This window comes from Phaethon aethereus, assembly GCF_964289735.1.
Source record: "Phaethon aethereus genome assembly, chromosome: 2".
NCBI classification, from domain to species: domain Eukaryota; kingdom Metazoa; phylum Chordata; class Aves; order Phaethontiformes; family Phaethontidae; genus Phaethon; species Phaethon aethereus.
This window is the reverse complement of record NC_138582.1, coordinates 27,184,617-27,210,330: the sequence shown is the minus strand read 5'-3', so window position 1 is coordinate 27,210,330 and position 25,714 is coordinate 27,184,617. Positions and strand designations below refer to the sequence as shown.

Genomic DNA, 25,714 nt, shown 5'->3' with positions numbered 1-25,714 from the left:
CCCTGCTAGAGCATTCCAACATCCTAAGTGTCTGCTATTTCTCCTTCAGCACAGTTGGAGCTTTTTATCTTTTACCACAAATGTAAACAGCCAGGAGAGGGACAGGAGGGAGTACAGCACTGGAAGGGTCTTTGCAACCAATAGGCTGTGGAGCAGCTGTTTTACAGGCTCTTCTAAATCAGCCATCTATTGCACGGCTGCCATCAATGTAGGGTTAGATTTGAACATTAGAGTTAAGTTTGCGATTGGAATCACAGAAACGTTGGATGCACTGAATTCTACATGTCCTCTAGTCCAATTCCCCCTACTTGAAGCCGGACTATCATCAAGGCCAGATCAGGTCAGCCATAACTTTATCTAGCCACGTCTTAAAGCTTCAGTGACAGAGAGCCCACAGCCACTCTGAGCAACCTGTTCAACCGCTTCATTTCTCTCTCTCAGATTTTTTTTTTTTTGCTAACGTCAACCTGAATCTCTAAAGCCAGAATCTGGGGCCATTGCCTCTTGTTTTATCATCTGGAATTACTGGAAGGAGTTTGATTCCACCACCTTTGTTACTATCCCCCGAACAGCTGTAAGTAGCTCAGAGATAGCTCCTTAGCCCTCTTCACCAAGCTAAACAAGCCCGGCTTCCTCCTCCTCTCTCTGTAGCACATGAGCTCTAGGTCCCTGACCACCTTGGTAGAACCCTCTTCAGTTTCCCTAGGTCTCTCTAGAACTGGCAAGAAGGCAAAGCTGGCCAAAGGCAAATGCAGCACTCCACATGAGAGCTCACCAGCATCCCATGGAGGGAGGCAGTAAAGTTCCTTGATTAGCTGACCATGCTCCTTCCAGGATAGCTGAGAACACAGTCTGCCTCATTTGTAGTGACCATGCACTGTTGGCCCATGTTCAACCTAACATCCACCATAACTACCTGGCCGTTTTCAGCCCAGCTCACATCAAGGCATGGGGTTATCCTGCTCTCACTGCAAAACTTTGCATTCTTCTTAACCACACAAGCTTTCTGCTAAATCAATCCTAAAAAGTTTATTGAAGTCCCTCCCTTGAGGCTTTGCTGTTTGTCATATTAGTCGCTCCCCCAGCTTACTGTCATACACAAACTCACTGAAGATGTAACCATTGTTCAGGTCCCTGATGAAAAAAATCCAACATCCATACTGACTCCTGGGTATTCCACTTGTTACTGATCACCAGTAACATCAAGTCACTGCTAAGCAGTGGCTCCTGTTGTTTATTACGTTAACAATCTACTACACCACTACCCATCTCTCTCTGTTGTATGCATTTGCTGCCTTTCACCACCACTTAACTGCCAATGCTCTATGGTGTGCAAATACTCTCAACACAAAGGCGATATCAATCCTATACGAAACTTCTTAGCATTACCATGATACAAAGTCAGCATCCATCCTGCATCGGAATAAGTGACTTTAGATATCAGTATTAAAACAATGGCAACAGCTATTACCAATTCCACGAGGCATGTCATAGAATTGCACACCCTTCCCATCAAGAAGATAGTCTATATTGTTTTAAAAACATGTTCAAATACAAGACTGCAACATCAACTCAATTATTTAAATTCTTTTACCATAACATGTTTCTCCAGATCAAGCAGCAGGTTTTCTGGGGTTTCTTCTTTGTTCTGCAGGAGATGTTTTAACTCTGCAGTAGTTAGACCCAGTGTTCTGCCTGGATGAGATCCATCTGTTTCCATAAGGCTTCCATCATCTCCACAACATCCCTGAAATATTTGGCAAGTGGGAAGTAAATACACATAAATATTCACTTTTGGGCTGCAAACCGCTTAGAATTCAAACATACGTTAGAGCAAATCTTGCAAAACAAGAATGATCTCTTTATTTAAAAACATATTATGAAAAAATATTTAATAAAGTACACTTCAGTGGGCAAGTTTAGATGCTGCATCAAAATGATTGCAACCCTTTCCTATATAAGCTGAGGTTTGTACCACAGAATTAACAAATATTTTATATTCCTTCCTATACTACATATCAACACAGCAGCTCTCTAACAGGATGCCATGAATCTAAAACCTGGACACAATAGCATGCTATTCGCTTAGGAAATCAATATGAATCAATATGCTGTTCTTCCTACTGAAAAACCCTCTTATTTACTAAACATATATTCTGCTCAGCTTTCACAGATTTCATTAAAAACTAAAGATGGCACTAACACTACTGACATGGAAAAGCCTTACACTGCAATCTGCATAGTCAACTGCTTCTTGAAATAACTGCTCCTGAACATATCTCACACTGCAGATATCAGAGAAATGCAGCTGAGTTTGTGTAAGAAATGCAGCTGAGTTTGTGTAAGTATTCAATACATATTGACTTACCAGTGTATCGGAGTTTAGAATCTGTCGCATAAAATCCAAAAAAGAAGAGGCCAGTTCACCTGTGTCTTTGCTAAAACTAGTTATTACTCGCTTTAATACAGTATACAGAGCACTGGTGTGTTTTCTGAGTGCGCTGTTTTCATAATGAAAAGAGAAACAATACTTTATTAGTGCATACATTGTGACTATTCCACTGTAACTTGTTGTAATTAAACATGCAAAATAAATTTGGTAAATTTTACAATTAGGTTACGTTTTGATTACGAAGCAGGAGCTTCGTTATTTTCTCTGTACTAGACTGTTGCTCTCACCAGTGCTGCCTGCAGATATTTCAGAATGCACATATACAGCAATACCTCTAAAACCTGCAAGAAATTACATTTTCACCTTCGGTGGAAGAGAGACAGGTGTGCAGAAATATTTGCCTGCACAAGCAGGATCATGCTTGCTGCTTGCTGTTACAATGTTAAGTTTACAGACCACACCAAGTTGGGTGGCAGTGTTGATCTGCTGGAGGGTAGGAGGGCTCTGCAGAGGGATCTGGACAGGCTGGATCGATAGGCAGAGGTCAACTGTATGCGGTTTAATAAGGCCAAGTGCTGGGTCCTGCACTTTGGCCACAACAACCCCATGCAACACTACAGGCTGGGGGAGGAGTGTCTGGAGAGCTGCCTGGTGGAAAGGGACCAGGGGATGCTGGTTGACAGCCAGCTGAACATGAGCCAGCAGTGTGCCCAGGTGGCCAGGAAGGCCAAGAGCATCCTGGCCTGTATCAGAAATAGTGTGGCCAGCAGAAGTAGGGAAGTGATTGTGCCCCTGTACTCAGTACTGGTGAGGCCACACCTCGAATGCTGTGTTCAGTTTTGGGCCCCTCACTACAAGAAAGACACTGAGTTGCTGGAGCGTGTCCAGAGAAGGGCAACGAAGCTGGTGAGGGGTCTGGAGGACAAGCCTTATCAGGAGTGGCTGAGGGAACTGGGGTTGTTCAGTCTGGAGGAGGCTGAGGGGAGACCTTATCACTCTAGAACTACCTGAAAGGGGGTTGTGGCGAGGTGGGTGTTGGTCCCTTCTCCCAAGTAACTAGTGATAGGACGAGAGGAAATGGCCTCAAGTTGCACCAGGGGAGGTTTAGATTGGATATTAGGAAAAATTTCATTACAGAGAAAGTAGTCAAGCATTAGAACAGGCTGCCCAGGGAGGTGGTAGAGTCACCATCACTGGAAGTGTTCAAAAAACATGTGGACGTGGCACTTCAGGACATGGTTTAGTTGGCATGGTGGTATTGGGTTGATGGTTGGACTTCATGATCTTAAAGGTCTTTTTCAACCTTAATGATTGTGTGATTCTGCCCCTCTACTCCACTCTGGTGAGACCCCACCTGGATTCCTGCGTCCAGCTCTGGAACCCTCAGCACAGGAAAGACATGGACCTGGTGGAGTGGGTCCAGAGGAGCACCACCAAAATGATCAGAGGGCTGGAACACCTCTCCTATGGGGACAGGGTGAGAGTTGGGGTTGTTCAGCCTGGAGAAGAAAAGGCTCCAGGGAGACCTTACTGCAGCTTTACAGTACTTAAAGGGGGCTGCTATGAAAGATGGGGACAGACTTTTTAGCAGGGCCTGTTGTGATAGGACAAGGGGTAATGGTTTTAAACTAAAAGAGGGAAGATTTCTACTAGATCTAGGGAAGAAATTTTTCACAATGAGGGTGGTGAAACCCTGGCACAGGTTGCCCAGAGACGTGGTAGATGGCCCATCCCTGGAAACATTCCAGGTCAGGTTGGATGGGGCTCTGAGCAACCTGCTCTAGTTGAAGATGTCCCTGCTCACTGCAGGGGGGTTGGACTAGATGACCTTTAAGGGCCCCTTCCAACCCAAAATATTCTATGAGTCTATGATAAGGTCAGAATACTCTGGACAAGTGCAAACTGAATCACCTTAAAACAGAGGGATTGACAGACAGCTCTCCAGTGTCCCAGATGAGAGGTCTAACTACTGAGTGACACAAAAGGGAAGGACACAAGCACTAGATCTCATTCTACTCCTCCAGCCTTGGAGTGGGGAAAAAAGTGTACAAGCCTTTTTTCAATGCTTGTTTTGTTTCTTGAAAGAAAGTGCTCCTGTGTGCACAGTACAGAAATGATTCAGAGGTAAAATCTCAAGATTTGGAAGACCAAAATACTGAGTAAAACACTGAAGCCCCAAAGAGAAATGAGAGTTCAGGTGCCTTATCCTCAACATTTCCTACTAGATGAGTAGGAAATTATTTTACATTGCCAAAGTTTTTAAATAATTTTAAGTTGTCAGTGATATCTTAAAATACCGTACCTCTTTAAGTGATAGAAGCCATAGTCATGCTCTGTAAGGAACATCATTGTTCGGATACATGTCAGCAGACAACTGTAACTGCTCTCAGAATTAGTTAATGTTTCCATCAGACAGTCACAAATTAAGGGCATCAGCTCTTTGTTTGGTAAGGAGTTGGAAAGCTGCTCCGATTCAGACACAGAGCCTTCTGATGAACTTGGTAAAATGAGTGCAATATCCTAGAAAAAAAGTGATTATTATACACATAGTAAAAAATGCATTCTGTATACCAGCAGTAAGTATAAGCCATACATTAAGTCAGAAGCACTAGGTTCTTTCACTACCCCTTCATCACCTTATTCTAGTATTTCAGTTATTACTGATGAGTAAAATACTAATCCAGAGTATCCTTTTTAATTTGGGTTAAGGGTTACAAACCATTATTGATTTTTAAAAACATAAAAGTTTCAAAGTGTGAAAATGTGATAGCAGAGCCACAACTAAAAGCCAAACAGTCATTGGATAATGTGCACACAGTTTCTTGCCTAGGTAGTTAAAAAGTCCCTTCATCTCAAAACATTCATCAAAATACGAGGAGCAGCTGAGGTCACTTGGTTTGTTCAGCTTGGAGAAGAGAAGGTTGAGCGAGGCCTCATTGCAGCCTACACCTTCCTCAAGAGGAGCAGTGGAGGGGGAGGTGCTGACCTCCTCTCTGGTGACCAGCAATAGGACATGAGGAAATGGAATGAAGCTGTGCCCGGTGAAATTCAGGTTGGACATTAGGACATAGTTCTTCACAGAGGGTGGTCAGTCACTGGAACAGGCTCCCCAGGGAAGTGGTAATGGCACCAAGCCTGTCAGATTTCAGGGCGCCTCTGGATGATGCCCTTAGTCACATGGTTTAGTTTTAGGTAGTCCCACATGGAGCAGGGAGTTGGACTCGATGATCATTATGGGTCCCTTCCAGCTGGAGATACTCTATGATTCTGTGGTTCTATGAAAATTAAGAGGCTGCAGACACCACCTAGGAATTTTAAGATCTACTGCCCCCTCCACATTTTACATAAAATAAAACAAGACTGACTTTCACAATGAATTTGCATGGGCAAAGAGCTCTTGTTTATATGCAAATGGATGATTAATCTGTACTGAACAACAATGCCCAAATGTCTTTTGCATAAGTGGGTAAGCACTAAAGCAAATAAATACATGCAACTAGTAAGACAAATAATGACATGCAAATCTATGCACTACAACTACTCGGGCTAGTCTATGAATCAGTTTCCAGATAACATTTTTTCCTTGCTCTAGTAGCTTATGCCTTTTTTTTTTTTTTAATGGTGGAGTTTTATAGTAGCAGCATATCATGTATATCTTTATATTTGGGATACATTTTTAATTAGGTTTCCGTTAGACAACTAAGAGGTACATACTTATTCAGCTAGGTAAGAGGTGAATAGTGACGACACAAGTTTTGCCAGTGGCCCATAAGGAGAAATGGCATCCCTCTCAGCTGAGGGGACAGTCAATCTTTGTACCATTCAGTTTTTGGCCTCTAATGAGCTACCAGAATAGTGCACATAATGCAAAAGAGATATCATCAAATGAAAAGATTTACATTCAAGAGCAACAAGACAGCAAGTCTGCCAAAGCAGCCAACCATAGACTTTTTTCTTTTTGTGTTTTAACAAGGTTCATTTTTTTTTCTTTTGGAAAAAAGCAGGCACCTAAGAAATAACCTCATTTAATTTGTCTCCTACAATTATCAACACATATCATGCATTAAATATAAAAAATACCTGATCACAGAGGGACTGCAAAAGGGAAGTTACATATTCAGCACACTGTTGATGAGTGACATTGTCCCCAGCTGATCGCATCAAAGCCAAGAGCTCCTGGAAAACCTCTGCATACTTTTCATCACCTTTGGTAGTTCCATTGATAAGATGCAAAATAGCCAATTTACAAGCTTTATGTGAAGCCAGGGCATCCAATAAAGCAAGCAATCGAGTGGTCTGTCCAGTGTACTGTTTCTCTTTATCTTCTGTGTTGCTGAAAGGATAGCAAGGCACTTTGAAAAAGCTGTTTTTGTAGTTTTTTAGATCACTTTAAAACAACCATTAGAGAGGTCATAATTCTGTATTTTAAAAAAACACCTAGTTTACATACTTAAACTTACAGTTTCATTTACTTTTTGAAAATTGCTCAACTTTCACTAAATGACTTCTGGTTGCATGGTAAATTAACTAATCTACTATGCATTTAACATACTATAGAGCATCTAACTGTATACGGATAAATATGCTTTTATACAAACAGTATTTAATTCTATGTGGATAATTATGCTTTTAAATAAACAGCACTCTTGTTTCAAAACACTCTGAATTTGTAGTATTCAACTTCCTTCATCTTACAAACACCTACACATTTTCCTCTTGGTATGCAAATCCCAGTATAGCAAACTTTACTGGCCTACTTTTCTTATTTATATCAGATGCTTCAGAAGCACTTCACAGATGAGATAAGGCTTTGTAGGGACAGCCTGAAGAAAATCTTCCTAAAATACTTACCATAAGCATACATCGTGAAACCATCCTACGTCAAAACTTAAAAGCACAAGATGGTTCCTTCGCAACACTAAGCGTTGTCAGGATACGATGTATAGCACCAGACTGAGAATTCATTCAGTTCATAATGGGTAAGTAATACTTCTGGAAGTATTTTCCTCCTGCTAAATCTACTGCACAGAACCAAGGTGAATTTAAACAGTTCATTAAAGAAATCTTTGCAATAGAAAACAAAGATACCTTTGTAGGTCTTCTACTATCAGATCCAATACAGTCCTCATGATAAGAAGAGCAGTAGGTGAAGCCAAGTCACACAACTGAACACAGATACGTCTCAACATATGCTGAATAGGCTGGCAAGATGAACCGGAGAAAGACCGAACTATCTCCTGTATCAGTTTGGCCTGAACATGAAGATGCATACTCCACAGCTTCCTGGTGTTGAGTGCCACTGAAATATCATGTGGTTCAATTACCTGCAGGAACAGAAGGACACGAGGTTTTTCCTTTCAACTTTTATCATAAAACCTGAACTCTATCACAAGGTATAAACAATGACTAAGTACTAATACTGTCCTCATCAAAAACATGGAATGCCATTTTCATTATTATCACTGAATGACAGGGCATGATTCCAGCAAATTAGGTATTCCTTCGGGAGCATGGGTTGTCACACACCTTTTATGCTTACTCATTAAAGATCACAAATTCCAGATCCATGCCAAAAGAAAGGAGAGCCTCAATATATTGAGAGTTTGGCATTCACGATTAAATTCAAAGGTTTTGCAGCCAACCATTTAAGTAACAGAATGGGAGTCTAGAGAATTTCACAAGGGGCAAAAAGAACAACATATGACTGCTGATTTAAAAAGGTGCTCCAAATAATAACAATTTTGTTTCCTATGAAAAAGAGGTATCTTCAAAGAATCCATATGAATACAAATACTTTACAGAACCTTTAATTCATCCTTTCACATATCTGTTTTTTCCATAGCTACGAAAATGGTCTAAGGGTTAGCCATAATTAAAATTCTTGAAAAACTAAAATATCTAAATTATACCTGAGTTGTCTGCATGGGCAGTGGAAGAGGCAACAACTCTGAAAGCAGTATAAGTCCAGAGAAAAAGCCTTCGGGAATTCTCAAAATTGAAGAGAGAACTTCCTTCAGCATTAAAGACCAAGTATTGTTCGCCAAAGTTTCTTCAGAAATGGTAAGTTTTTCATTAACACCTTGTGTAAAAGTCAGTAAGATATCAACAATGTCATTCTGAATTTTTTGTTCATCGCTATCTAAGCGGCCTGAGAGAGGAATAGAACAAAGGAGCATATGTAAAGAAACAAGTGCTGATGGAACACGCATGTCTTTGAATTCAAAGGATCCACCTCTCAGGAGTTCTGTTAGCATTGTTTTAAGGAGAGTAAGTGTACAGCGTGCCATAGAAATAGTAGTGACTCTGTGAAGTGTGGTGCCCATGTTGACATGGAGTCGCCAAGGCTGAATAAGTATGCTGTTCAACTTCTGTAATACCCGGATAAAGGTGTCCATTCCCTCAGAAGAAAAGAGCTGAATAACTGCAAGATTCCATTTAAGGTCCTTCTGTTGACCTGCATGGAAAAGAAATAACATTTCTGTATGTTTAATTTCTCCTGGGCGATCACAGTTACACTTTAGACATGTTTAAGTAGAAGACTTGGAAAAACTAAGATTTCTATGTTAAGCAGTGCAAATATATTAACCATACCTTCTACCAGAGGCGGTGGACATGCAACATGACAAAGAACACGAAGTGCAGTAGGAAGACCAACTCCATCTGGGGTCATCAAACTGTCAATATTCTTTTTGTGGGGGTGGGAGGCAAAGGAAAAAAAAAAGAACCCATATTACAAGGAAGATTTTACAACAAGTATATCACTAGCTTAGTAGTCAAATTCTGTATTTAGTTACGGTAAGTATTCCACAAAATTTAAGTTCAGTTATTCCACCTTTTGGAAAGCAGTCACAAATATGGGAGAAGCAAAACAAAGGAGGGTCAATGTTTGCTTTGTTTGCTTTTTTATGGGAAGTTAGAAGATTTAAATAGTTGGATCTTTGCATCATGTAGTTACCTTAGATTTTGTTTCAATAAATATAACTGAGTGCAAGACCTGGCCTAGATCATAAGCTTTAATAGAAACACCTATTTTGGATAATAGTATATATTTTTAAATATCAAACATTAGTAAATACCTAAGATAAAATATCAAACTACAAAAGGTCTAAACTTATAGAGTATAACTAAAAGATAGCATCTATCTGTATTTTACTAACCTGTTTGATATATTCAATGAGATTTGGAATACAATTTATTTCAAATCTAAGATTTTTCAAAGGTTCAAGCCACTTGCTGAGCTCTGGGGGACAAAAAAAAAAAAGACTTCATCAAGTAACTTGTCAGTGCATTTATGAACATAAAAATTTTTTCAATTAAAATGTACTTGATTTATACAACAGGTACTAAGGCCAAGTGTGAAATTTGAGGTATACATTGCAGCTGTAGCCAGCTGAAAAGCATCAACAAAAATAAGACTTCAGAACAGGCAATACACCTCATGTACACCAACAAAATTTGGCTCAAGTCAACCCGAACACTCAAATAATTTTCATCTTACTTTCTGTATTATTTGTAATTAAACATATTTTATAAAAGACAGTAAGCATCCCACTGTCAGCTAAAGAACAAGCCATTAAGAGGAAGGAACAAAGCACATTCCCCTTAATGTACATAAGGTTATTACAAACTGAATCCAAAACTCCTATTAAATGCCCAAATGGAGATAATCTCTGCACCAGTAACACATACTCACTCTGGAAGTCCTTACAGATTAATAATCTCTCTCTCAGTCCAGAATAACCTGAAAGTCCTAATTTTGGGGAACAAGAGATTTAAAGTTTTAAAACCCATTGGTCCTGAAAATATTTAGAAGAATCTGAAGGTTCAAAGGTCGACTGGATATGACTTGACAACTAATTCTCAGACTGATTTCATGATTTGGTTTAATAAACCAGCCCCGATCCTCATGAAATTATCTGATGATCAGGTGAGGAGCAAAGACATAAAAGCATGGCAGAGGAGTACATTTAAGCTTTGGAAGAAATTACTGGTATGTCTACATGAGTCAGTTAAGCAGTGCAGAGCACAACTCTGGACATCAGAGTTTCAACATTCAGGTATCAGAGTAGTCCCCAGCAGGCTTCTTCCAAAGGACCTGGGCCTGATCTGTGAGTCAACACAAGTCAGGGAACATACCAAGACACAGTCTGGAGGTCAAAAAATATAATAACCAGGTAACATGGACTATTCCATCCCACTTGGCCAAGGTGCCAAGAAAACAGTCCCAGGATTATTTATTGGTATAGTATATAAAGACCCTATAAGGCTACATCACTAAAGGGAACAACAAAAATAAGTCAGCTCACTCACTAGTTAGTCCTTTTTTACTAAAATTTGCTCTCCTATTTTCCACACAGAAATAATTCCAAACTTCGTCTAATTATCCAAAATTCATGGTAGTTAATATTACTTGTCAAATAATTTAGCTATAAAGAATTTCCTATTTAACTCTCATTAACAGGAAACAAATTACACATTATCTCAGTGACTCAACTAATCAGATGCAGCTGGAAAAGGAATTTCATTATACATATTATCCAAACCAGATGATTGTGAAGCACCAATTACCCACATATAAAAGGTTTCTTCTATACTTTCAAACAATTCAGTTGATAATGACACATACCATACCTTGCAATTTGGTGTTATTTTCATCTGCTTTACAAAGCTTCAGCAAAGGCGCTGAGTGCTGTTCCAGCATTTGGACATCACTGGAAGACTGAACCACCAGCAAAACAAGGATGCAGGCATAATTATAAGCAACTGACTTCTTAGACTTTGAGTCTCTGAAACAACAACAAGGATTTTCTTTAGATCTCAGCTAATACAACTGGTTATCTGTTAAATTTTCATTCCTTGACCCCTAAAAGTCAACTTTTACCTTCCCTAAGGATTGCCCCATATAATTATCAAAAAAAAACCCACCCAATTTTCTCCTATGCTTTTTCAAAAGTGAAAGCTTTCTTTTACGCTGACTTCATATTTCAGCATCCACAAAAGATGAGTGAGTCAAGCAGCACACAATTTTTTTTTCTATAATTTTGGTTTATAAATCCTGTTTTAAAAGCACTGCTACCTAAAGTAGTAAAACTTCCTGTCCAGAGAAAATAATGACTGTTTTTTAACACTGTCCTGGTTTCAGCTGGGATAGAGTTACTTTCTTCCTAGCAGCTGGTATAGTGCTGTGTTTTGGATTTGGGATGAAAATAACATTGAAAACATTCTGTTTGCAGTTATTGCTAAGCAGTTGAGGACTGTTCAGCTTCTCATGCTGGCCTGCCTGCAAGAAGGCGGGGGTTGCACGGGAATCTGAGAGGGGGCACAGCCAGGACAGATGACCCAGGCTGGCCAAAGGGATATGCCATACCATACGGTGTCATGCTCAGTATATAAACTGCGGGAGTCGGCCAGGGTGGACCACGGCTCAGGAACTGGCTGGGCATCGGTCAGCAGGTGGTGAGCAACTGCATTGTGCATCGCCTGTTTTGTATATACTTTTATCATTATTATTTCTTCCCCTGCCTTTTCTGTCCTATTAAACTCTCTTTATCTCAACCCACAAATTTTATTTTTTTTCCCCCTGATTCTCTCCCTCATCCCACCCAGGAGGGGTTAGTGAGCAAACAGCTGTGTGCTGTTTAGCTGCTTGCTGGGTTAGATCACAACAAACACTTATAAGAACTTAAAGAACTGAGAGATTCCCATTCCAGAGAAGTGTGCAGTGTCCAGTTTCCACAGTCAAGTCTCTTGTTTGTTTCATGGTCAAATTTTATGCTTGAATGAAAACTGCCTACTTACTGATTTTTTCATATAGCCAAAAGTCTGACCTATATTACAACACCTTTGTGGATGCAGATTCTGAGTATTAAGTACTTGATTACAAATGACAGGCCTGATTTTCTATTACATTCTTCTACTTAAGAGTCACTTTTTTTTTTAATAAAAATATCATGATCTAAAAGAAAAAAGTATTTTAGTTTTACTGAATTATTTATAAAAGATACTTCTAAAATCTAAAAACCTAAAGGATATAAATAAATGCATAAATTACCCTAAAGCTTCTTTGGAATAGTATTCCATTAAAGTAATAAGACTTTGAAGATTTTTCTCCAGACTGAAAACATGAGCCACAGCAGATCTTCCCACAGGGTTAAAGGTAATCAAGTAAAGGTTGTGAAGTGTTCCCAGCAGATCTGAATGGTCAGTCTCCTCACTGGCTGTGCACCGCTGAAAGTGGCAGAATAATTCTGAAATGCATTGTAATGTCTGTGTTGAATGCAGCAGCCACAGGGCAAAAGCATCCTCATTGGCACCATCTGATTGGAGACCTTCCTCTTGATCCGGATCAGAAAACTGACAAAGTGCTCTAATCAACAAGTTTGTTGCTTCGTACTCAGAAATAAAGAAAAGAAGACCCTTCTGTGACTGTGCCAAGAAACGCAATATATCTCGTATAGCTTGAAGCACACCTGGGTGTGCGCCTGTCACTGGAATAGACAGTAGCAAAGTAATGCATTCCAAAAAATGGTGACTTTGAAGATATCTGAAAAAAAACAAAGGTGAAAATAATCAGTAATATCACAGTCATCTGTCAACACTGCATAATGGCATTATGTAATGTAACTAGTAATAGGACAAGAGTACTACAATAGTAATAGGACTAGTGATAGGACAAGAGGAAATGGCCTCAAGTTGCGCCAGGGGAGGTTTAGATTGGATATTAGGAAAAATTTCTTCACTGAGAGGGTGGTCAGGCATTGGAACAGGCTGCCCAGGGAGGTGGTGGAGTCGCCATCCCTGGAAGTGTTCAAAAAACGTGTGGATGTGGCACTTCAGGACATGGTTTAGGGGACATGGTGGTTTTGGATTAATGGTTGGACTTGATGATCTTAAAGGTCCTTTCCAACCTAGTGATTCTGTGATTCTGTGATATATAAAATTACATACCTCCTAGCTTCAGGAATTATTGCTCTGGGGACTATAAGAAATAATAACTAATTATGAAGTAGTGCAAAATTTTCATCTTGAAAAACATTAATTGCTATAATTTTACAGGAAATAAATCCCTAAATATGAAGTTCCAATCTCAAAAAAACTCACCAAAAAAACCCTCACCTTATCTACAAACAAAATAAGACTTTGTATTTTATTAAATTTGCTTTATCTGAACCATCATCAATGCTGCCTTAAATGACTTAAATGTACTAAGAAATCAATTATTTTAGCATATGTAGGAGGTGATTTGAAGACTCTTTGTATGTAGATGCTTATATTAAGCCATGACCTACACTGCTGCTATCAAAGAAACCTGTTAGCATTTAGTGAAATGCTTTCTAGGCAGCAACTTGCTAGCAGAGAAATAACCCATGAGACCCTTTGAACGGCTGAAAGCAGGCAGGCCTCAACTCCTCTGCCTGTGCTGTGAAACAGTGAGCTACACTGACACAACTGCACGACTTCTAACCAGGGCTGGCTTATATCTTGGCACCTTGGCATACAGACAGAGGTATTCCAGACTTGTTTCATCCATAAACACAGATGTGTTCCAAGAGAAAGGGAAAACACTCTAGGTCTGTAACAATTTTCAATTATGCACTTGTACAGCACCTAGCACAACTGGTCAGGATCTATGAATGCGACCAAAGTGCTTAGCATGGTATCAGCAATAACAAGAGGCAAACTTCTTGTTATATGCATGCTAGGTTGATTGAAAGCCAACAAAATAACAGGTACATTAACTATCAAACTCTCTCAGACTTTGTAAGCACAATCTAGAATCTTCCAATAAATTACAAAGTGAAACATCTAGAAAAGCGTTAGTCTGAAAATTACCTATATCAAGCTAGAGGAAATATGCCCTAGAAAGTGAACTTGCAACTGCCATACCTGAACAGGACAGGGTAAGGATCATCCCTTTCTGGAGGGCCTGTAATACGTGCCATGGTTGGGAAAGATTTCACAGGTGGCTGAATCATTGTATGAGGAGCAGTTTCCATCAAATGGAAGATTTCTTCAAGAAGACTAACAAGTTTTTCCATCTCTCCTTCGCTTATGTTAGAAGATTCCAAAAGATGATCCATGTCCATTGGAGCCTCCACATCATTCTCATATTCTTGGTTGGTTCTTTCAAGTCCTGCCAAGTCCTGGTCCTGTTCCGGCTCCGTGTGATTAGGAAGAGAAGGAGTGTTCTCTGCTAACTGATCAACCACCTTTTTAATATCTGACAGAATCTCATAGAAGTGACATTTCTGGAGAATTGCAGAACCAGCAGTAACTACTCTCACAGTCTGATCTAACAGTATGAGTTCCAGGAGTTTTTGATAACCGCTTTTTTCATCTACATCTAGGCCACCTCTTAGAAACATTTCCATACCCTCAGTCATACTAATAACACTATCCAAAGCCTTAAAAGCATTAAGTTTAAGGGAGGATGATACATGATCTGCAAACAACAGTTCAAATAACACATTAATAACTCCTGCCTGCAAGAGTGCCATTATTCCTTGAGTCCCACATTCCCCTAACGATGATACCAATTTTGTCCCAGCTTTGAGTAGTCGGACATTCAAAGCAATGGGCTGTTTGAGAGCTACCTGAAGGTTTAAAGCTTGCAGGGTCCAGTCCACTAGCTGGCTAATATAGTCTTGCTTTGTGTCTTTCACCTGCAGGTAGCTCAATCCTTTTACTATTAAACTCGGAACTTCTTCTAATGCAGTGACCCACTTTGCACCCCTTTCCTCTTGATATAATTCCAACAGTTCAGTTAATTTAACTGAGGCTTCCACTGCCCCTGAATTTTCTTTTTCTGGGTCTTGGTCCTTTATTTTACCAACTTCATTTTCAAATACAGTCTTGTAAGGGCAGCTGAAGTATAGAAGAGGTCCAAGCTCCCTTTCAAAAGGCTCATATGTTACAGGAGGCACAGATGCCAGATCCTCAGGAGTATATTCAATATCAAAGCTTGGATACTTAAATGTTTCACGTTCCAGATCAGCAATTCCATCCTCATCACTTGAAATCTGCTCATATCCATCATCTCCTAAAAAGATTCAGTAACAAAATAAATTCAGTTATGAATAAACCAGTTGATAACTGCAGAGAATCTGCTCAAAATAAAAAAGTAGTAATTTATTTAATACAAATATTACTGGTTAGAGAACAACCATACACTAACATACAGAAAGCTTTCTCTCACCAGATGTAACTGAAAGCCCCAGCTGACAGATTGTTTAAAGTAATAACGGAGACATTTAAAAGAATGTGTAAGCAAAAAGTTTAACTAGGATACACATTACTACATGAATATTGTCCAATTTTCTTCCTATGATTATATCCATCATAAAACTTCTAACGTGAAATTTTGCACAGACGTGAGTGGGAACTATAAGTAATATAAGATGATGACTACTAACTTTATTACATAAACAAATTTATTTGATTTTTAAATAAGAAATAATTTCTTTCACCACTTTCCATTTTTAAACAAAACAGAGAACAAGATCGAATGTTCGTTCTCACCTATAAAAGCTGTATCTATTTTCCTCTATTTATAGAAAGGAACAGGAAGATTTGCTATAAAGGAATGAATATTCCACAGTGAAATACTATTGTCGAGAGATGTTAGAACCATAAATAAGGCAGGCAATGGTGCAGTGACGAAGAGAAAAGATCCAGCTCTCTTCACACCTAGTCATCACAACAGTACTGCCACCAAAAATTCATAAACCTGATTTTTTTTTCATAGTTTTTACAACTTCACTTACCTTCACCTTCTTCCTCCTCTTCACCCTCCTCTTCATCTTCATCTTCCTCCTCCTCTTCCTCTTCTTCATCAGCAATACTCTCTACTGTTTGCCCATCATCATCATCATCATCCTCCTCCTCCTCCTCCTCCTCAACATCCACGTCATCTTCATCATCCCCTTCTTCTGGTTGATCTTCCTCCACTTCACCATCATCAGAATACTGGCTTTCTTGATGAATCGATGTTCGATCAGGAGAAATAGGCTCAAAGTAATCCTCCCTATGGTCCACATCATCTTCTTTTTCCCCAACCACTAAAAATATATACAAAGTTTAAGAAATAACAGTACTTCTCTGAAATCCAATGCTCAATAATATAGAATCATAGAATTGTTTAAGTTGGAAAGGACCTTTAAGATCGAGTCCAACCGTTAACCTAGCACTGCCAAGTCCACCACTAAACCATGTCCCTAAGCACCACATTTACATGGCTTACAAATACCTCCAGGTATTCAGAGTCACCAGGGATGGCGACTCACCCACTTCTCTGGGCAACCTGTTCCAGTGTTTGACAACCCTTGCAGTGAAGAAATTTTTCCTAATATCCAGTCTAAACCTCCCCTGGTGCAACTTGAGGCCATTTCCTCTCGTCCTATCGCTGGTTACTTGGGAGAAGAGACCAACACGCACCGCACCACAACCCCCTTTCAGGTAGTTGTAAAGAGCAACAAGGTCTCACCTCAGCCTCCTTTTTTCCAGGCTAAACAACCCCAGTTCCCTCAGCTGCTCCTCAGAAGACTTGTGCTCCAGACCCCCTCACCAGCTTCGTTGCCCTTCTCTGGACATGCTCAAGCACCTCAACGTTGTTCTTGTAGTGAGGGCCCAACACTGAACACAGTATTTGAGGCGTGGCCTCACCAGTGCCACGAACAGGGGGACGATCACTTCCCTACTCCTGCTGGCCACACTATTTCTGATACAGACCAGGATGCTCTTGGCCTTCCTGGCCACCTGGGCACCCTGCTGGCTCATATTCAGCCGGCTGTCAACCAGTACCACCAGCCCCATTTCTGCCAGCCAGCTCTCCAGCCACTCTTCCCCAAGCCTGTAACATTGCATGCGGTTGCTGCGACCCAGGCACAGGACCAGGCACTTAACCTTGTTGAACCTCATACAACTGGCCTCAGCCCATGGATCCAGCCTGTCCAGATGCCTCAGCAGAGCCTTCCTACCCTCAAGTAGGTCAACACTCCTGCCCAACTTGGTGTCATCTGCAAACTTACTGAGGGAGCACTCAATCCCCTCATCCAGATCATCGATAAAGATATGAAACAGAACTGGCTCCTGTGCTGAGCCCTGGGGAACACCACCTGTGACCGGCCGCCAACTGGATTTAACTCCATTCACCACAACTCTTTGGGCTCATCCATTCAGCCAGTTTTTTACGCAGTAAAGAGTACACACATCCAAGCCATGAGCAGCCAGTTTCTCCAGGAGAATGCTGGGGGAAACAGTGTCAAAGGCTCTACTAAAGTCTAGATAGACAACATCCACAGGCTTTTCCCCATCCACTAAGCAGGTCACAGGAGATTAGGTTGGTCAAGCAGGACCTGCCTTTCATAAACCCACGCTGACTGGGCCTGATCACCTGGGTGTCCTGTATGTGCCGCATGACAGCACTCAAGATGATCTGCTCCGTAACCTTCCTGGCACCAAAGTCAGGCTGACAGGCCTGTAGTTCCCCAGATCCTGCTTCCGGCCCTTCTTGTAGATGGGCGTCACATTTGCTAACCTCCAGTCCACTGGGACCTCCCTGGACAGCCAGGACTGCTGATAAATGATTGAAAGTGGCTTGGTGAGCACCTGCACCAGCTCCCTCAGTACCCTTGGGTGGATCCCATCTGGCTTCACAGACCTGCCTGTGTCTAAATGGTGTAGCAAGCCGCTAACCATTTCCCCTTGGATTATGGAGGTTTCCTTCTGCTCCCTGTCTTCCAGCGCAAGGGGCTGAGTACCCAGAGAACAACTGGTCTTACTATTAAAGACTGAGGCAAAAAAGGCATTAAGTACCTCATCCTTTTCCTCATCCTTTGTCACTATGTTTCCCCCCACATCCAATAAAGGATGGAGATTCTTCTTAACCCTCCTTTTGTTGATAATGTATTTATACAAACTTTTTTTTTTTAATGTCTTCTACAGCAGTTTTATTGTCTCTTACGGCAGTATATGTGATTTGACGGAACACAAGCAATAATCACTTAGTTCAGTAAGATATAAAGAAATACGTAAAGAGTTCTTGGCACTTTTAACCCATACAGAAACCACCAAACTCGACAGATGCTGCAGAGGGATGGGGAGAGTCAACAGAACATTTATATAAAATGAGCAGCACTTTCAAGTAGTGTATTGGTCAATAGCTGATATTCTCAAATCTACTAACTTTTAAATTGATAGAATTTAACATAGACAACAGGTTTTCTTTCAAATCCCTTTCCCAAAGCTGAATCTGTTCAGCAGGAATAACAGCAGACAGGAAAGGTCACACTGGGCAGGAACACAGAATTCTGCCTCCACTAAGCAGTGATGTGCAGCAGAAAAAACACAGTCTGTTGTCATTTTACCTGACACTGGCATAGGTTCATCCTCATCATCGTCAGGAGGAGGAGGGCCTGGAGGTGTCCTTGGTCCCCTTGGTTGTGGTCTGGGAGGGCTGCCATTGAACTGGTCTTCTTTCTCTCCATCAACTGTATTTATTGTGAAAATAAAAACTTGCATTTAATGGCATCACAGGAATAGAAGCAGGACATTTTAGTTTTTCGTGCTACTTTTGACTAGGGAACACCTTCATTTCCCAGCTGTTATTTAATCTGTAGTCTGCATCTGCAGTACATGAGGCAGTTTTCTGAAGTCACTTGTTGATGTAAACAAGAACTGCATCAATAAGCAAACTTACTAACATTATTGATTTTTTTTTTTTTAGTATAATACAGGGTTAAAATTAACACGGGTAGGTAATTGCCGTTTTTGCTTTGATACTAGCAGTACTGTAACTCTACCAATAATATCTGAGTTACTTTTTTAAAAAGTTTACATTTTAATCAACTGGGTTTTGCCATTTGCAACTGTTTTTTATTACACAGAGTATTCAAATTTTGCAGCCCCATAACTGTACCTTGAACAAGATAGTTCTAATTTTAAATCTAAAACCAAAATTGAAGCAGAACCTTGATCATGGATTCTATTCATGGTCATTCTAACACCAATGAAAAGCAAACACCCTTCTGTAATGCACTTTACATACAAGTCACAAAAAGAAAGTTAATTATGACTGTGAAATTTTCTTGATATGATATTAAGACTATTCTAATCATTTTCTTTGAGATTTAAATCATCTAAATTTTAATGAGTTCACACAAATTAAACTGTATTTTGACAACCCTAAATAATTAGCAATAGCTCAAGTAACCCACTCTCAAAAAAGCGCTAGACAAGAATCTACTTAAAATCATTCAATATAAATCTAAAAGAAAATATAAAACTAAAGGACAAAGACATAAAGCTAGAAAAATAAAGCCACTGAAATCTAAAAAGTGAAAGAATTGGCCCTTTTTTTTTTTTTCAGATGGGATACTATAATGCTGATTTTTTTTTTTTTTTAAATCTGACTTCTCACAAGGCTTACCATGTTTTGGGTTTCTGACTTCTCACAAGGCTTACCATGTTTTGGGTTTCTGACTTCTCACAAGGCTTACCATGTTTTGGGTTTCTGACTTCTCACAAGGCTTACCATGTTTTGGGTTTCTTTTCAAACCAGGCTGTTGCTGGGGAGGTGGTGGCGGAGGTGGTGGGGGAGGAGGTGACTCTCTCTCGTGACTTATTACCCTGTCAACTGAGCCATATATTGCCAAAGTCAGACAGTTGTACCACCCTCTTAGAACCAAGCCATCTGTGTTGACCTGTTTTTTTTTAAAAGAAAAAGCACATAAAAACAACACAAGACAACTTCAGAAAAGTTATTTTAATAACACTGTATCAGTATCTGCATAAAAGCAAGAAAGGAGAACCGAACATTATAGCATCTCTTTATCTCACATTTTGAAAACTGAGAAAACTTCAAATATATCAATCATTACAACAAATAATCTTTCTCTAAAAGTATTCAATTCCTTGCAATATATTGCCTAATCTACTATAGCCTATTAATGAAAAACATTACCACAGGTTACACAAACATTGATCTGAACTAAATAAACCCAAACAGAACTGAAAATTATGTGCTTAGCTGTGGCCTGCAGCCACAATGTTCTCATTTATCTTTGCTCACAAGTAGTAGGTAGTGGTGTTGGTAATCTCTATAGGAATTGTCAAGCAATCAAATCTTCTACAACTGATGTCATTATAGATGCAGACTCTAAAGTAATGAGTATCTGAACTACAGGCAGGTTTTAGAATAAGATTTTTAACAGTAAATGCTTTACAAAGTGCTAACACACAACACACAACATGACAAACATGTAGAAAAGATTAGAGGAGGTTTAAATCACATTGCATTACCTTTGCATTGGGCCTGAAAATAATTGAACTGTTTTCATCATATTCAAGGCTGTTGAATAAAATACACAAAGTTATCTTTCCATTAACATAAAAGCATGTTTACAGAAATGAAACACAGCAGTACTAAACACATAAGCCAGTAAAACACTGAACAAATATACACTTGTAAAAACAAGAGTGCAAAACCACTTAATGCTACAAAATACTTTTCATTAATATATATGGGCTCTGTAAGTTTAAAAATATCAGAATCTTTTCCTCTTTTAAGCATGAACCTCTGTCCTCCCACACAGATTGGAGGAAAAGAGCGAGAACACAAACTAACAAAAACCAGACCAAACATGAAAATCATGGGAGACAGATTCTTCTATTGTGCATTTTCTGCACTAAAAAATTTTTAGGAAGAAAAGGTAGATAATGAAGTCATGCACTAATCTTGAAACTACTTACCTCCCCAGCCTATCAAAAACAGGTGCACTTGGCTTGCTGACATTGTTGAAAAACAAGTCCAGTTGAAATGTATGTGGGGATGTCTCTCTGGAAACATAACAGAAGTAAAAATTAAATCCTTTGATGTCCTTATCAGAGTAAATAGGACTAACAAGGGGGAAAAAAAAAAAAATTAAACTATACTGTTTAAGCAGTTCCCCAAAATAATTACAAGCTCAGCAGACATATAAAGGCATGTAACCTTTTTATATAGGAGCTTCTATTGAGATATACAAGTTCAAGAAAAAAATAACGGAAGGTGTTCCTGAATCAGATACCTAATATCTTTCACTTACCCATAAGCCCTATTGTCAGGCAAACTTGTGTGAGCTCTCACTCCTGGAGGAATGACACGTACTTCATTTATGTAAACCACGCATGGAAAACGAACTACATCTATATTGGTACTTTGCTACAAAACAAAGAATAAAGAAAGTCTAAGAAATGTAATATGCAAGCATAATGTACTCATAGTCTTTATTAACCAAATTAAGGTTGCAATCCCGGTAATTACAAAATTCAATCCTCTAAAAAGCTAAAGACAGTTAAACACAAAAGGTATGGGGTTTTTTATAATCTTCTGTCACTTTCCACATATTTAACAGTATTTTTAATAGACAGCGTTACTGGTTTATTTACATAATTGGCTCCCTTTATTTGCAAGAATCTTTTAAACAGTAACAGGTTTTTTCCCTAACAAAAGGTATGTTGGTAAAGGTAAAAACTGGAACTTAAATTATTAAAGAAAGACTGAGTATATGGTTCCCTTTTAATAAAAAATACCAATTTTATAACTAAAAAGAACATGTGCTTTAATTTTAAACGTTAGCAAATGTTACATTTCATATGTATTTAGAAATGATAATACTATAAACCTGTCTCACTAGACCTGTACAAAAACTCCATACAATGATTATTTCTCCAAGTTTGCAACAACATCTGAAAACCGTTTGCAAATACCACACAGAAATAGCAAGTATAAAGAATTCTTATGCTTCAGTACTCCTAGAAGATGTTTGAGCAAACTAGGAAGTAATCATAAAGTCACAGTGACTTCCCATGTAACAGCCACCAAACAATTAATGCCAAAAGTCTCCTCTCACTAAATTTACTGTATTAGGTCTTATTATATTTATACATCATCTCTATCATATATACACTCACAAAATACTACACATGTATCAACTACATGTACAACTGTAAGCATATAAAAACTTTCTTAAACAGATGCTCAAAATCACATTTCTTACTGAATGTTTTCCATTAGCAGACTGCTAGGGAAAAACAAAAACCAACCACCAAACAACTGATCTATGTGTCTACCAACATAACTAAAAAATGAAAATTAAAAACAAATTGATCTGCAGTAAAAATTATATACCTTTCACCACAATCAGAAAGTAAATGAAACCCCAAAATTAACAGCATAAGGCAAGAAATTACTAAGACTTTTAGAAAGCTAATAAACAAGGAAATAGATACAAGTAAAATTTTAAAAAGAATATTTAAGCATGTGCTTTTGGGCACATATGACTGTCATCTAATAAGAAATCTATGCATACATCTTTTAGCACACAAATACATCATCTCACTCTAAGGGCTGACTTATTACAAGCAGGATGATAGAACAAAAGGAACCCAGTTATGACAGGGAGCGTGGCTTTAACAGGAATGGGGAGACTGCAGCCCACAAGGAGCGAGGGCTGTGGGCGCTCTTTGCTTTGCCTTTAAAGAAAACTATGTGTGTTGTGTGGGAGACTCAGATTCCTGGAGGAAGGGCTGCTGCAAGGAGGCTGCGTCCCCAACAGCACTGCCCAAAGACAGACAAATTCCTGCTTAAATGATATGGGATTATGCCCTGACAGCCCACGCATCAACATCATCATGATGGCAAGTGAATCCAATCCACTTTCCCTCCAAAACATTAAACAAAATAACTACATCAGAACTGCTCGACATATGTTAAACTGCATAGTTAAGCCAAATAAATGATTTTATTAAAAAAATCAGCAGTACTTTTCAAGAACTGCAAGTTCCAAGGCAAAACTGATGATCATTTAGCTGAAGAATTAGCATAACATAACAAAGGTTTTTCTGCAACATGTAAAATATATTGTTTTTTTCTTTAACAAAAATTCAGTATGATTAAGGTTTGGAAAATGTCACTGACAAGAACTAAAAGGCCAGAAATCATTATACACAATTAAAAACGTTCAGTAAAAGAACATACTGTCCTGGAGGGGAACAGGAGTGATTAGTGTTTCCTACCCAGAGGAACAGCAGTGGCTTGCATCTCCTGCCCAATACTGCCTTAAGTAGTAAGAATTAAAAGCATATTTGGATCTCCCTGATCCTGGCAGCTAGAAAGGACTCCAGAGTAATTTCCCATCTGTGTTTATTGCAGCACCAGGTCAAAATACTTCATTTTCTTTCCTTAATGCCTGTCCATGAACATAGTTGAGATATTCTACGATTCTGTAACACCTTTCTCATGTTACACTACACTTGTTATTTTCCCCATGATGGTCACCTTCTTCCACCCTGAACAGCACAATGGGCTGAGCCCTGGGCAAACCGGCTACAAGGATGCTCAGAATCCCCACAGCCTCGAAGAGGAATATTTGTATCATCTCCCACTGCTAAAGCAGGCTTGAAATAGTCCTTTTGTTCACAACGCACGTAGGCTGCATAAATCTAAGGGAGTATCTCACACATGCGCAAACACCCTTCCTCCTCATTAGCTACAGAAAAGTACTGGGTATCTCACAAGTGGCCAGGTATAGCTCTCTCCCCGACTTCCTCCCTTATGCGCCTCACAAATCAATTTTATCCTCTTTGTTTCCCGCTAGCCTCAGCTCCCCGTTACTGCTAAATGTTCGCCCACCGCCACACCTTCCCCTTAGCCTCCTGCCAGCGGCACTCCGGGCTGCCAGGACAGCGGCGGGCTGGGGGCACCGCGGGCTCCTCCGCAAGGCTTCGGCGGCAAGGCGGGGATCCAGCGGGCACTTGGCCAGGGGCCGCTCCCACCCGCCCGGCCACCCACTGAGCCGAGGGCCACCGCCGGGGCCTACCCCAGCCCCGCTCCCTGCCCCGCCGCGGCCCAGGGAAGCCCCGACACGAGGAGGAGAACACCGGGAAGAAGAGGAGAGCAGCGGCCCCAACACCCCCTCCGCGTTACCTCCGCGCTCTGGTGCTTGAACGTGTCTAAAAACAGCAGCTCGGTTGCGGTATCCACCGCCATCTTGGCTGGGCCGAGGAGGAAGGGCTTCCGGGCGGTAACGCGAGCGCTTCCGGGCCGACGCCGCGCCCGGGGGCGGGGGCGGGGCTGCGGCAACGGAGGCGGGGCGAGGGGGGAGCCCACTGTTGCCGCGCCCGCGCGACACCCGCCGTCCTCAGCGGTGACGGACGGCGGAGGTGGGGGGCGGGCGGTGGTGACTCCGGTCCCAGACCCACAGCCCCTGCCGCTGCCCACTGTACCGGACCAGAGCAAAGGCGCGGGGAGGGAGAGCGCGGAGGCCGGGCGGGCTTTCCCCTCAGCGATGGCTGCCCGCTGGAGGCCGCGGAGGGAGGGCCGCGGGTCAGCGGCAGGAGCGGGTCGCTGCGAGCCGGGGGCTGGCGCCCTCGTGCCGTGCCCCTGCTCTCCAGGGGCCCAGCTCGGCCTGCATCGCCGAGAACGGGGCTGGGTGCCACTGCAGCCTGCTCCGAGCCGTGCTTCTGCTTCGTCTCACAGGATTTAGCTCTGGCTCAATGCTGACTACATTCAGTCCTGCTTGAGAAATTTCCTTTGCAGCCTTTCCCATATTTAAAACGAATCCATTAAATGAAAGAAATTGTTGCTTCTCTCAAGTACGTGTAGAACGATTCCTTGCAACCTTTCCGCAGCTCCTGATGTTCTTGTTCAGCATCCAATGCCCTTCTGCAACAGCAGCTCAGTTGTACGTGCATCAGAGGTGCCACAAAGCCAAAGTCAGCCCCCGGCCAGGAGAACAATGTGGCATTGATCTTAGGCAAGTGGTGTGTGGTTACACAAGTTTTGTGTGCAAGCTCTACATCTATAACAGCAAAACTGCGCCACGTGCCTTTAGAGGAAGTCTAGAAAAGGATGTGTAACACCTCTGAACTGCCGACTGGAGCCTCAGCCACATACCTGAGCTTTCCTTATTGGTGATAACGATACCTTACTATCTGTGCCTTGTTTCTGGAACAGCTTCTTAATGAAATAAGCTGTTTTGTGTGTGTACCAGGAATTTGAGAGTTCCCTTTTTGTTTCGGTAGCTAAGCTTGCTGCTTTCTCAGCGCTCCAGAGTTTCATTTGCACCAGGAGCAGCAGTCCTCTAGGATGGACTTTATGTGGAAAGGTTGCATCAGTTTAAACAAGGGTGTGGTTCGATATATATCCATTTTCAGTGGTGAAACTAGTTCAGGAAGTTCCTGTGCCCACATGGCGTGTTGGGGAGCTGGGCCACAACATGCAGTTCCACAACCAGTTTTATTGGTAGACCTGAAAAGGTGTTTTGTGGCAGTGCAGGGAGACTC

At 40.8% G+C, this 25,714-nt stretch overlaps 1 protein-coding gene across 1 annotated transcript in view; it reads right to left on the bottom strand.

Moving 5' to 3' along the window:
- The window catches only part of VIRMA (vir like m6A methyltransferase associated), a 29,649-nt gene extending 5,030 nt beyond the window's left edge, over positions 1-24,619 (bottom strand). The window contains exons 1-18 of the mRNA XM_082014753.1: positions 24,357-24,619; positions 21,475-21,590; positions 21,140-21,226; positions 20,690-20,738; positions 19,923-20,091; positions 18,757-18,879; positions 16,156-16,449; positions 14,279-15,431; positions 12,444-12,935; positions 11,024-11,178; positions 9,550-9,632; positions 8,984-9,077; positions 8,302-8,846; positions 7,481-7,716; positions 6,473-6,725; positions 4,695-4,912; positions 2,369-2,501; positions 1,595-1,747 (exon numbers count right to left, since the gene is read on the bottom strand). Coding sequence (XP_081870879.1) covers positions 1,595-1,747; positions 2,369-2,501; positions 4,695-4,912; positions 6,473-6,725; positions 7,481-7,716; positions 8,302-8,846; positions 8,984-9,077; positions 9,550-9,632; positions 11,024-11,178; positions 12,444-12,935; positions 14,279-15,431; positions 16,156-16,449; positions 18,757-18,879; positions 19,923-20,091; positions 20,690-20,738; positions 21,140-21,226; positions 21,475-21,590; positions 24,357-24,419 — 4,416 coding nt within the window. The 5' untranslated portion in view covers positions 24,420-24,619. The remainder of the gene's footprint in view (positions 1-1,594; positions 1,748-2,368; positions 2,502-4,694; positions 4,913-6,472; positions 6,726-7,480; positions 7,717-8,301; positions 8,847-8,983; positions 9,078-9,549; positions 9,633-11,023; positions 11,179-12,443; positions 12,936-14,278; positions 15,432-16,155; positions 16,450-18,756; positions 18,880-19,922; positions 20,092-20,689; positions 20,739-21,139; positions 21,227-21,474; positions 21,591-24,356) is intronic.
- Positions 24,620-25,714: the final 1,095 nt, after the last annotated feature.